The sequence below is a fragment of the Alexandromys fortis genome, unplaced genomic scaffold (assembly GCF_014885135.2).
Source record: "Alexandromys fortis isolate MF-2015 unplaced genomic scaffold, M_Fortis_MF-2015_v1.1 scaffold_62, whole genome shotgun sequence".
Lineage (NCBI taxonomy): Eukaryota > Metazoa > Chordata > Mammalia > Rodentia > Cricetidae > Alexandromys > Alexandromys fortis.
The window spans coordinates 9691883-9705402 of NW_026067942.1; the positions used below are offsets into that span (position 1 = coordinate 9691883).

The 13520-nt window shown below is 47.8% G+C and overlaps 1 protein-coding gene across 1 annotated transcript in view; it reads left to right on the plus strand.

Moving 5' to 3' along the window:
* Plxna2 (plexin A2) overlaps positions 1 to 13520 on the plus strand; it is a 201638-nt gene that overhangs the window by 173290 nt on the left and 14828 nt on the right. The window contains exons 16-26 of the mRNA XM_050148182.1: positions 323 to 490; positions 734 to 827; positions 4898 to 5137; positions 5979 to 6122; positions 6412 to 6646; positions 8471 to 8613; positions 9046 to 9314; positions 11443 to 11509; positions 11640 to 11786; positions 12399 to 12558; positions 12923 to 13026. Of these exons, the coding sequence (XP_050004139.1) occupies positions 323 to 490; positions 734 to 827; positions 4898 to 5137; positions 5979 to 6122; positions 6412 to 6646; positions 8471 to 8613; positions 9046 to 9314; positions 11443 to 11509; positions 11640 to 11786; positions 12399 to 12558; positions 12923 to 13026 (1771 nt within the window). The remainder of the gene's footprint in view (positions 1 to 322; positions 491 to 733; positions 828 to 4897; positions 5138 to 5978; positions 6123 to 6411; positions 6647 to 8470; positions 8614 to 9045; positions 9315 to 11442; positions 11510 to 11639; positions 11787 to 12398; positions 12559 to 12922; positions 13027 to 13520) is intronic.

Below are 13520 nucleotides of genomic sequence, written 5' to 3' on the forward strand. Positions count from 1 at the left end.
GGGGGCTGGTATTATGTGACTATGTATTGACAACCTGACTAGAGTCTAGATTCTAGAAAAATCCAGAAAGAGTTCTCCAAAATCCAGTAGAGCCTTGTTTCAGCCCATGTTCTCTAAGTATCCCTTCTACTGTGCTCTCTTCCTAATCCAGCTAAGGTAAAAGGAAAGTATTGACAGACACCAGTGAAGGGTATTTCTGTATCACAGAAAATAAGAACACAGCATAATGAGTCATGGGCCACACATGGGATAAGGAACATGCCTTTCAAGATAGCTCATGCCCATCACTTTTTATCTTAACCCTTCTCTGTTTTCCCATCAGGAGGTCCATGAATGAGATTTTCTGTGTTTCACCCCCATCCTCCAATGGACTGGGACTGGTCCCTGTCTCCGTGAGTGTTGACAGAGCCCGGATAGATAGCAGTCTGCAGTTTGAATACATAGATGACCCTCGGGTCCAACGCATTGAGCCAGAGTGGAGCATCACTAGGTGCGTGAGATTGGAGACGTACATCTGGAGGGATATGAGGTTGGCGGGACACATCCTCTGAAGGACAGTGAGGTTGGTGGAGTGTATCTGGAGGGAGGTGAGGTTAACAGGACTCACCCAGAGGGAGAAGAGGTTGCAAAGGGTACAGCCCAAGTGTGGCTCATATCAGGTATTCCAATGGTTGAAGTTCACTGTACCAAATTTACGGGGGTTTTACTTAACCTAGTTTCTGCTTGTTCCCAGTGGCCACACACCCCTAACTGTCACAGGCTTCAACTTGGATGTCATTCAGGAGCCAAAGATCCGAGTCAAGTTTAATGGCAAAGAATCTGTCAATGTAAGTAACTTTTGGTCTTCCATTCCCTGGCCTCGGAAACCATGCCTCTTTGCCCACGTGGTACAAGGCCAGGAGCTAGGCAAAAGGCATATGGATATACCTGATCACTAGACAGGGAACTTGACTGAAGACCTGACTCTGTAGTTACAGTTCCAAACAACTGAGCCTCCAAGAAACTAATGGGATAGCAGTATAATTTCAGAAGATGGTATAGCAGGGGTCTAAAAGGGTTGGCTGCTGAGTTCGACAGAGCACAAAAGGGTAATGCTCACTTCAGTGAAAATGGTCACTTAAAGGCTAAATGAGAAACAGTATAGGAGATGGAAAGAAGTTCTTCCTCCACATCTAGGAATTTCTGTATTGGAAGCAAGACTCTGCCATTTAAGAGCTATGTGGCTCTGATCAAGTCTTTAACTTCTGGGATCCTGTGCTCCTCACAGGTGAATGGCTGAAAGGCTTGCTTTCCAGTTTCAGAACGGGCCAGCCATGGAGTTAATGTTTTTACTTAATGTCAGCTACTGCAGACAGAGAATTCTGACCTGCTGGCAAGATGATCACAGCTTCTGCACTTCTCGGCATAGCTACATAATACATTCATTTCAGCTATGGATTTCTGTGATTGTCCAAAAAGTTCTCCTATTCTGATAACAGAATGTCAGATAAGTTATTGAAAAGTTTCCAGTTTGTTCCTGCAGCACAGTCTCACTCTTTTCAGCCATCATTTTGTGAACATTATTGTATTCATAATTATAGTACAGAACATGCTGTGATGACCATTATTATTACTATGAATTACTGCCATTACTCTGTGACCTTTGAGATACTGGTGAAGCCGAGATGGACATGCAAAATGTAAAATGATGTCTCTCCTCTTATCCCTGACACATGTCCAGCCTGCTGAATCTTCCTTGGAAAACAGAGGTGCACAAAATAACAGAATGCTAGGCTGGACCAAGAAATGTCTTGAGGATCATCAGGTTCCCACACCTTCCTTGCATAGCAGAGAGACTTAAGCCAGATAGATAGATGACTTGCCTCCAGACTCTTCATAACTTGACCATGTGAGATGTTCATGGGACTGACTTTCCATCGTGGTACAGATGCTCAGCAATTTTGGCTAGGTAAACACATGCTCCCTACATCCAAGTACAGAATCTTCATGGAAAGAACCTGGACCATGTCTGTCTACTGATGGCTAAGTCTTCTCTGGGCTCCCAATCACTGCTGTTCTGTCAAGTTTCTGGAGCCCAGGGTGTTAGGAATAGGAGCCTTGAACTCATGCCTAAGGTAGATGCTCTCAAAAAGTTAAATATGGTTCTTAAAATACAGATTTTGTTATCATTCCAACATGATAACTCACAGAATGCAACTCACAGATCAATTCTTAAGAGAAGGGAGCCCATGCCAAGGCAGAACACTGGTTCTTTCATGCAGAGACAGAAGAAAAAGCAAGCTCTAGCTCAGGTGCCCCAGGGCCAGAGGATTGATTGGTGTATCTCTGTTGCCTCTGAGACATGAGAGGCTGTTTCTGGCTGCTTGGTACAACCAGGACCAGCCATTTGGGATGTTTAGGGCATAAGGTTGAATGACATGAGGTAGTTTGGGTGAGGGCTGTCTCTGTTGTTTGTTTCTGCATACAAGGAATGCTGGCTGGTAGCAAGATTTTTGCTGTCTCGAGGAATTGGACAAGTTAGGGAAGAGTCCCTTTCCAGTTAGCAGGATCAATATAATAAGACACAAATATACACAAAATGAAATGTAAATATAGTATAGAGAGAATGCTATGATGTTGGCATGAGGCAGACAAGGGACTCCCAAAAGCTACAGCTCTCGTCCTCAAGGAGAAAATGAGCAAGAGCTTCCTTCTTACCTAACATCCTGCAAAAGTCACAGGCCCAGGTGTGGTCTCTCTCCCCTCCCTTTGGATTCATCTACATCTTAAGGACTATCTCCTCACGGCCACCATAGCTACACGCAGTAGCTATGGAAATATGGAAATAGTGCAGTATTTCCAGGAACTAAAATATAGTTCCACCATCTGGAAAGTTGTAAGGCCCGAGGCCTACATAGCGACCTGCCTGGAAGTAATCAGGCTGTCAGGCCTGGATGGAAGGCAGTGTCCCTAGAATACAACCCCACAGTACTATGCCTCTGTTTACAGGATGAGGAAAGGAAATGCTTTGCCCTTCTGGTCCATTTGGGCCCCAGCCTAGCCTCACCCTACCTAGGGTTATCCTTTTCCTTGCGTTCCAAGCTCCCAGTAGCAGTGAAAAAGGCTGGCACAAAGTCTCAAAATGCATAGGGATGTTGCAAGCAAAGTGTGATGAAGAAGGGCAGGCAACACACAGAGCTCTCTTGTTTAGAACTGATTTTCTTATTCACACGGGAGCCTCATTTGTGTCTATGGAAACCGAGCCGATAAGGAGGAAGATGCCACAGCAATGGAGAATCACGCTGAGCTGGGAGTCTTCCTTGTAAAACTAGGAATTTGATTCTCACTCAACTGTACTTAATTAACAGTACCTGTCGCTTTTCCTGTGCCTCAGTGTCTCCAGCTACACCATGACATGGACATTAAGTTGGAAAGGGGCTGCTGAAGTGTACAGTGAAAAGGACAAGAATGGAAACTGATCCCTAGCACAGCAGAGGAGTCACCGGGAAGCTGCTTTGTGAGGGAGAGTTAAGGTTTAGGTTTGAATTTCTGACGTCACTTCTGCATATCAACTGATGTGGGATTCCCAGGAAAGGAAACCACTTACATTCAGCTCTTTACTGTGTTACTATCAGCTGTTTCACACAGGGACCTCTTTGTGTCCACACACACACACACACACACACACACACACACACACACCCTAGTATATCTAGGCAGGATGTACTAGAGTTCTTAAAGGTGTCCTAGGCTGTTTCTGTGACAGCCCAGCTCCCACAGTGAAACTGAGCTAACTGTGGTACATACAGAGTAAAAGTTGGAGGGCAAGCTGGGACCTGCTTTCTTCCCTAAGCCTCTTCCGTGAGTCTTTTCGTAGTTTCTTTGGTTGGCTGCTGTCTGAGCCTCTGAACCAACCACTGCCGGAGAGAATAACCCACTGCTAAGCAGGGCCAGCCCAGTAGAATTTGATAGCAGACCAGAGGTCTATCAAGAGACAAGGGATCACATGAGCTCAGTGTCCCTTCTAAGGTTCTACCCCAGTGCAGATGGGGGAGAACATGGCTAGAGAAAAGACAGAAAGACCCTAAGATCTTAAGTGGTAGGCAGGCTCCTGTTTTCTTATCACTTTGTCCTGAAATATTAGCTGAACACCACGCAAGGTACAACCTGCTCATCTCACCACTTCCTGCCCCACACCACACACCCATACACACATCACACAGACAACACCAACATACCCCACACCACACCACACACCACATACCAACACACACCCTACCCCACACACCACACCACACACTGACACACACCCCACATCACATACCAACACAAACCCCACACCACACACCGACACATACCCCACACGTACCCCCTTACTGCAGCTGTCCTTTCCTTCAAACAGTCTCATATCCTCAACCCCAGACCTTTCCATTGCTGTGGTCTTCACCTGAAGCTTGTCCCCGCACTGTCCCTCTCTGGCCTAGGGAAGCCCCCCATTCTTCAGATGAGGGAAATCTTTCATGAATGCTGCTTCAGGCCATGCGAACCCACAGACTTCCCAGAGCATCTGGTTCTCCCCACCAGAGTGTTCCTCACCCATTCATGCATTTCACAGTATCCTGCCCTGTGCTGTCGCAGGCTCTCTGTGGACCAGCTTACAATGCTTGTTTAATTAATCTAGAGCTGTCCCTCGAGACTACTTCATCCTGTGCACCAGACTCTCAGCCCAGTGTCTGCCAGAAAACAGGTGCTCAAAACAGTGTCAGTGAATAAATGAGCGGGGTTAAAGGCATCCTCACCTCACTGGTCTTGAGGGCCTCGTATGTCTTGAAGGAAGTCAAGCAACCAGAGGGTAAGAGGAGATGATAGACCCACCTTCACCCACCAGGTGCTCAGAATGTGTCATCCTGCCTCCTAGGTGTGTACAGTGGTAAACACAACCACGCTGACCTGTCTGGCACCTTCTCTGACCAGTGACTACCGTCCAGGCCTGGACACTGTGGAACGGCCAGATGAGTTTGGCTTTGTCTTTAACAATGTCCAGTCCTTACTCATCTATAATGACACCAAGTTCATCTATTATCCCAACCCAACTTTTGAACTGCTCAGCCCCACTGGAATCTTGGATCAGAAACCAGGCTCGCCCATCATCCTGAAGGTAGGAAACACGAATGGAGGGGAGAAGCCTGGGTAGTGGTGGGAGAGAGAGCTACAGGCCCTTCCCTCTTGAGGAGGCCAACTCTCCAGGTGGTAGCATCCAGGAATTTTGTTGTGCCCCACCTGCCCTTTAAATCCCATGTGTCCTCCCCTCCATCTTTATTCATCCAGTGTTTTGTCATTTTCCCTTCCTGTTCCCCAAACATCCCCCGCTGCCACTTTTTTTTTTTGTCTCCTTTACTTTGTGGCTGGTTGAAGTCTCCCTTAAAAACCTAACATGCAAAAAGAGGGAGGAGAGATTATATGAGCAAAGGGGTCAAGATCATGATGGGGAAACCCACAGAGAAAGCTGACCTGAGCTAGTGGGAGCTCACTAACTCCAGACTCACAGCTGCAGAACCTGCATAGGACCTAACTAGACCTTCTAAATGTGGGTGACAGTTCTGTGGTTGACCAGTCTGTGGGGCCACACTAGCAGTGGGACCAGGATTTATCACTAGAGCCCATTTCCTATGGAGGGATACCTTGCCCAGTTGTGATACAGTGGGGAGGGGCTTGGTCCTGCCTCTGATTGATATGACAGACTTTGATGACTCCCCATGGAAGACCTTCCCCTTTCTGAGGAGTGGACTCATGGTAGGGTGCAGATGGAGGAGGAACTCTGGTTGATATGTTTAAAAAAAAACTTTTAAATAAAAAATTAAAAAGAAAATCTGACATGAAGGCATTTATTGATTTTTACATTGCTGCCCCACTCTGGCTCCTTTATCTCTTTTTAAGTAGGCAATTAATTTCTGCTTGCATATGCCAATTCTCCTCATTAAGACACCTGTTTTTTACAGGGCAAAAATCTCTGCCCTCCTGCCTCTGGAGGGGCCAAACTCAACTACACAGTGATGATTGGAGAGACGCCTTGTGCAGTCACTGTGTCTGAGACACAGCTGCTCTGTGAACCTCCCAACCTCACTGGGCAGCACAAGGTCATGGTGAGTGAACCCTCTTCTGTCTCTTTCCTCTGCCCAGCCTTCCCATGCACGCATGAAGAAAGATTCTGTTTCATCTCATCGCCTGACTCATGCCTTCCCACGTTTCCTCCTCTGCACACCCTACACTAAAATGGAAGACAGATCCCAGGGAATTGCTCAGTATCCAAATATGAACTGTGCTGTTGTAGTCTGTCCTCTCATTCCTCACACCGTAATACTGTAGGCTATGATGGCATGCCAGGGCTCTACACCTATGTGCATTATGTGTGTCTGTATGTACAATGCACAGGTTCACGTGGGTGGGATGGTCTTCTCACCTGGCTCGGTGAGTGTCATCTCCGACAGCTTGCTGACCCTGCCAGCCATCATCAGCATCGCGGCTGGTGGAAGCCTCCTCCTTATCATCGTCATCATTGTCCTCATCGCTTACAAACGCAAGTCTAGGGAAAATGACCTCACGCTCAAGCGGCTACAAATGCAGATGGACAACCTGGAGTCTAGGGTGGCCCTGGAGTGCAAGGAAGGTAAGTGCAAGTATATCCTCACTTCCTGGAGCCTTTCTTCTTCATTAATCTCATTACCCTTCTTACATATAAAACCCTGACTCATTCTTATCCTTCTCCCATAAGCCTTATATTTCACTCTTTCCCAGGAGCTTCCCCTGTCCCTGGGGTTAGAGAAGACCTAGGGGGAGGCTCATGAGTGAGGAAACAGGTCTATTGGCATTGCTCATTCTCCCTGCTTTACTCCAATACAACCCACAATTTGGCCAGCTGGCTCCTCTTCAGGACTTGTATGCCATCGCAGTGAGAATTTGCCAGGCCTTACCATCTCTGACCAGATTCTTTAATTGCCAGTGTAGACACTTTACTGATATCCCTTTACTGATATTCACAGATGTACCTTTGCACTATATGGAAGCCACAGCAAGAAAAGTAGGAGAACCCTACCTCCGTCCTGGCCCACCATCTCCTAGGATTTGTTTTCTATCACTATTATAGACTAAATGATCCAAAGGCCATGCTTGTTGGCAGCCGTGGGTGTGAATGTGTGTAGGAGTGGAGATTGTGTTTCCTCTCATCTCCCACGCAGACACATCCACAGGATGACATGTATACCTGGCATTCTCTCGGGTTGAGGACCTGGCAGGCTGACTGGGTAAACATCTCAGTTAGGAATCAAAACATTTTCCCTTTTGCTGCAAGTGGCTTTTCACAAGCAAGCAACTGTTGGACAATGGGGAAAAATTGTACTGGAAGAGATGGATCAGAACCCTCCTACCTTCCTCACACCACAGCACAAAGCCTGAAGAATTACCTCTGACCTGGGAAGCCAGGGAGACACTTGGGAGCCCTTCATTGCCTGGAGTCACGGGTAGATTGAGCATTTGATAGCCAAGGCCTTCCAGGATTGCCATATCTTGGCTCATCTTCCTAGGACAGAGATCAATTTGCTATTCTGACCTTTGCCAAACTCCAGCAGTTCTCCCCTTGCTTCTGACACCTCCAAAGGACCAAAGTCATGATACTCTCTTCTCTATATTTTAGCCACCTCTGCAAATACAGAAGTAAAAAACTACAAATAAACATAGAAGACATAAAAATTGCCCATCTCCTCATCACACTGTTACCCAGATTCCATTTACTATAATAAATCCTGGAGGTAATCACCTAGTAAACAGAAAAGAGGAGGTCCAGGAGGTAGCACAGTCACATGCATGAGGACCTGAAACTGATGCCTGTAACTCACATAAAATATGCTGGGCACGTGGCATGTGCTTATAATTCCAGCACAGGGAAAGCAGAGACAGGAGGATCTGTAGGACTCACTGGCCAGCCAGTTTAGCCTAAGTTGTGAACTCCACGCTAATGAGAGCCTGTCTCAAAGGAGGTAGATTGTGTTTCTAAAGATGTCACATATCTACTCACCTGCATACATACACACACCTTTTAAAGTTATTTTGGCTCAGTTTGGAATTTTTCTGTGTATTATTCAGTCCTGTTGTTACTAGGCCTGTGGTAAGGCTGCATACAGTGGATAAAGTATGCAGCCAAGAGGGATATCCAAAGTCTCACAAATCCCCTTCCCTAACATCTCCCTCAGGTTCCACCTCTTTCAATTCCTACCACCTCTAGTAGCTCCAAGTTGGGGACCATGCCTTTGGGAGGTCCTTAAAATCCTATAGTAAATAACTCACAGCAACAGTCCAGGACTCCTTTCTTATCACACCCTCTATCCTACTGCCTTTGTACCCCGGTTTCCTTCCTCCTGCAGACAGGCTTTTCTCTCTGTCCTCTCCCCTGACTTGGGCATCTTCTGAGCTTCCCTGTCTTCACCCATTCTCACAGCTTTTGCGGAGCTTCAGACAGACATTAATGAGCTAACCAGCGACCTGGACCGGTCAGGAATCCCTTACCTGGACTACCGCACCTATGCCATGCGAGTTCTCTTCCCAGGCATTGAGGACCACCCTGTTCTGCGGGAGCTGGAGGTACTGCCCTGTTTTCCAATGACGCAGGCTAGGGATTCCCAGCAAATCCAGGGGGCAGGAGTCGGATGATGAGGGGAAAGGACCAGGAGTTTTAACAGCATCACAGCAGTAGGACCATCAGAGAGGGTCTCATGGTTCGTCATTTTCTGATTAAATGCCGAGTTAATTAAAATTTTGCCAAATCAGCGTGGATTTAAGAAGGCTTAAAAAATGACCTTGAACTTATTCATACATTTGTTTGTTTACTCAAGAGAATGAGTCAAGGCAGAGAAAATTGAGGGGAAATAAGTAAGCAGGGGGAGTCTGAGTTGGGGGACGAAATGACTGCAGCCCTCGTGCAGAGGGTCTTACAGCAGGCATCATCACCATCAGGTCTTAGGGCCTGAGTAGACATCAGAGTCTGCCCTCTGAAGGTCCTCCTGCATTCCCCAGGTACAGGGAAACGGACAGCAGCACGTGGAGAAAGCCCTGAAGCTCTTCGCCCAGCTCATCAACAACAAGGTTTTCCTGTTGACCTTCATTCGCACACTGGAGCTGCAGCGCAGCTTCTCCATGCGTGACCGCGGCAATGTGGCTTCTCTCATCATGACAGGCCTTCAGGGCCGCCTGGAATATGCCACAGACGTCCTCAAGCAGCTACTGTCTGACCTCATCGACAAGAACTTGGAGAACAAGAACCACCCCAAGCTTCTTCTCCGCAGGTCTGACCCGCAGCAGGGGAATGGCAGTTATAGACAGGACACCTTGTATGTCCTCACCCCCCAGAAATAGCTTCCATGCAGGGCTGCATGTGTCCTCCTGTCAACCCAGTATGGAAGGTGATCTTCCGCTGGTCCTTGGAAACCGGGCGGCTTCCAACCCAAGTGCATAGCTCTGTCTTGGGATTCAACACGAATGCTTTTCCTATTTCTTGTCTCTATGACCTCACACCAGGGAAGCTGCCTTTTAAAAGTGGTTTGGTGCCATGCACCGCGCCCCCGTGTCTGTGCTCTGTGTGCTGGCACCCAGTTACCGAGCTTCAGGAAATGGGCTGGAGGTTGAGTTTACAGACCCAGATGCAGACTGACACACGCAGCTCCCAAACGCTGGTTCAGAAAGCCCATCTTTATTAACACCATGTAGACTTAAATACACTGCAGTTAATGGTCAACAGGTGATCCTCTGATCCTCCAACTAGGCACAGCTTCCAGTAACTTATATTAGAAGGTTCTAAGAGGGAAAAGCAACTGAAGGCCAGGACTCATTAATCCCAACAGTTTGGTTTCCTCGTAAACAAGATAAGAGTAATACCCGTCTCTTAGTCTATGCCTCTCCCTCTGCTTCTCGAGCTGTGTGCCTCAGCATGGTAGCCACTGTTAACAAAAATGAAATGTACACTTCCATTTCTCCATCTCGCTGGACACATTCCCAGTGTCCAGACACCCTGTGTTTGGTGGCCACCATATTGGACAGCACAGGCAAACCATTTCCCATCATCATACTTAGATCTGATAGACATGCTGGGCTAGAGATTGAGAGCAAGTTTGGGTCCCAGCTTCCTGGCTTGAAATTGCTAGCATATACCAACTGCCTGAGTTGCCACTTTTCTGGCAGGGCACAGATTTTAGAGACCCTCTGTCTCCTGCACCCACCCTCAGTTGAAGTCATGGGGTGCCAGATCTAGGGCTCTGAGCCGCAAGGGTTGAATCTGTCACCTCCACTCACTTTTCCTGTACCTTTGCTTACAGGTCTTGGGTTTTCAGACCCCACATGGGTGGCTTTGTTTTATAAGCATTGAGCCCCCATCCTGCCATTCTGAGCATTGGAAGCTTTCATTAAGGACGGTTGTATTTAAATTAGAGCTAATCTCAAACACAATGCTGGGAGAGGGTGCTGGGAGGGCCTGGAGAGAAAGCTGCAATTTCTCCTGCCATTGTCAGTCTCTACCAGCCCTGATTGCTAAGCGGTCCTGGCAAATGCCTGGGGTTTACTTCAGCCAGAGGGTATAATTTGCACCACGTGTGGGGAGTTAAAATACCCCTTGGCATCCCCATCAACAAGGTCTGTCACAGTGCTTTGGCTTTGTTTCTTCCCCAATTCCCAGACCTGCAGCCTGGGGTGGGGGAGGGGGAGGAGGCGGTGCTTACAGAAACAGATCCCCCTGTTGGCTAAACTCTTAAGCATAGCTCTCTACCTGCAGGCCTAGAGGGCACATGAACTACAGTACTAATCATTCTTATTTACCCAGTGTTTTACTGTGGAGCCAGATGTTACCTTTTGCATTTTCAATATGTTAACCCATTCAACTCTAACAATTGGAAGTGTGAATATAATAACTGTGTGCATGTAGTGATGGAGAAAATGAACTCAAAGAAGCCAGATGATTTGCCCAAGGTTATACAGCCAGTAAATAATATAGTCTGGGTTTAAACCGGTGGCAACCTGTGAGTATTTGGAGAGGCAGATACCAGGTGTGCACCATGGAGTGTTTGAATATGCAGAAATCACAGTGGAGCAGACAGAGTCCATTCATCACCATGAGACCAGAGGGAGCAGGGAACTGGCTGTGGGATAACCAACAGTCTGTGGTACCACAGAGCAGCAAGGATGAAATGTCCTGACTTTCTAGAGTCCCAGAAAGTTGAATCCTGGGAAACGACCCCCCCCCCAACTTCCCACTAAGGATGGGAAAGAGCACACTCCTGGCTAGTCCCATTTACAGTTATTTCTGGTTTGGTTGAGTTGCCAGGGTCCAGTCTTAGCCCTGTGCTCTTTTACATACACGACAAGCCTAGATCACCATCAGACCCCTGTGTAAAGGCTGGTTCCCCACCCCTCTCCCTTCTCCAGGACTGAGTCTGTGGCTGAGAAGATGCTGACCAACTGGTTTGCTTTCCTTCTACACAAGTTCCTGAAGGTAAGAAGGAGGGAGTGAGCAGGGCCAGAGCCAACCACATACCCTGGCTTTAGAAACAAGCAAAACAGGCCTGGGGTTCTCTGCCCTGGCTGCAGAGGCAGGGTCTGAGCTCTGTACCCCATGCCTACAGGAGTGTGCTGGGGAGCCGCTCTTCATGCTATACTGCGCCATCAAGCAGCAGATGGAGAAGGGCCCCATCGATGCTATCACTGGTGAGGCCCGCTACTCCCTGAGTGAGGACAAACTCATCCGGCAGCAGATCGAGTACAAGACCCTGGTGAGGAAGCCAACAAAGTCAGGTTCCAGCCCCAGTACCACCTGCGACTCTCCCTACTCTCTCTTCTAGCCCTCTAGCAAAAAGAGGCTTGGGGATCAATCTGGGGCAATTCAAAGGGCATATCAAGTACATGAAGGTCAAGGCAAACCTTTCCCTAATCTTAACTGGTGAGCCAAAAAAGCTGTGTGTGCCTCAGTTTACCCTAGATGATTTTGAGTGAGAAAGAGTTCACTCACCATTAGGGATTGCATACTTAGCAAGAAACGAAAACAAGTGTGCTAGTCTCTAGTCTAAAAGCTTTGAGGACATGTGAGGCCAGCCCTTGATGCCCATGGATCTATCTTGAACCTTCTCAAATGCCTCATACCAAGTTGACCTTCCCCCAACCCATCTAGGAAGTAGATCCCCTCTTTCTTGAGAAAGGATTAACATCTTGACTTCAAGTCTCACAGTAGATGGCAGGAAGAAAGGGAAGAAACCAAGTCTCAGGACAGAGATTCCCTATTCTTCTTATAAGGAGAGCAAACCTTGGAAGAAGATTCTGAGGCCTCAGCTTCTTCCCATGCTGCTTCCCAAGTATGCCCAGCTCACCCTTGATTTCTCTACTTACAGATCCTGAACTGCGTCAACCCTGACAATGAGAACAGCCCAGAGATCCCAGTGAAGGTGTTAAACTGTGACACCATCACCCAAGTCAAGGAGAAGATCCTCGATGCCGTATATAAGAACGTCCCCTACTCCCAGCGGCCAAGGGCTGTGGACATGGACCTGGGTAGGAACCCTGGCATTGGCATAGGAGGGCAAGAGGAGAACATGGCTTCCCAGAGAGCTATCAGGCCATGAGATGGCGAGGGAAATGGGATATGAAGTTCTGCCTTATACACAGCCCCCACTGAAACATAACTAGGTCCTGGCCAGGTGACCAGGGAAGTACTTCTCTCCTAGGCTTTGTCCACTCAGATGTGAGTCTCTTACACATCAACCTTGCCCTGCCCTGCTTGTAGATGTCTCAGAGCTCTACCACTGACATCAGCCAATGGAGACAAGGTTACTAGATCTCTAGAGGACACACAGACAGGGTGTCCCTGACTGCCCCTGCCACTCTCACTGCTACCCATACCATCCTTTCCACCCAGAGTGGCGCCAAGGCCGGATTGCCAGAGTGGTGTTGCAGGATGAAGACATTACCACCAAGATAGAGGGTGACTGGAAGCGGCTTAACACGCTGATGCACTACCAGGTGAGGGCAGGCTTCCCTGCGGCCTTCATCCCCAAGAGTATCCCCTTTTCTCTCTGTTAGAAGGCCTCCAAAGCCAACAAGGTACTTTCCTCTCTCCATTTTCTTCTTCTGTGGGTCTGGAACAGGGACCCTCTGCTGTGACTGAACGTTAGATGAGAAAATATGGGCTCCCACAATAAATCTAACTGCCTTGACATTTTTTCTCCTGTGTGTTTCTACAACTGTAGAAGGGACCACATAGTGCAAAATCCTATACCTGGACAGCTACAGAAAGGTGCCTTGTGCTCGTTTGTCTGGCTTTTTACTAAAGCCGCTGGTTCTCTGGCCTGTGGGAGAACAGGGCACAGACTTGTCTTCAGCCCCTAAGAGTCACCGTAGCTGGAATCTTTCTTTTTACCTGTATGTGGTACCTCAGCATGTGTGTAGATTATATTCAGCATAGAACTTGACAAAGAATATGTTTTTAATATTGGCAGACATGGATGAACAATCAT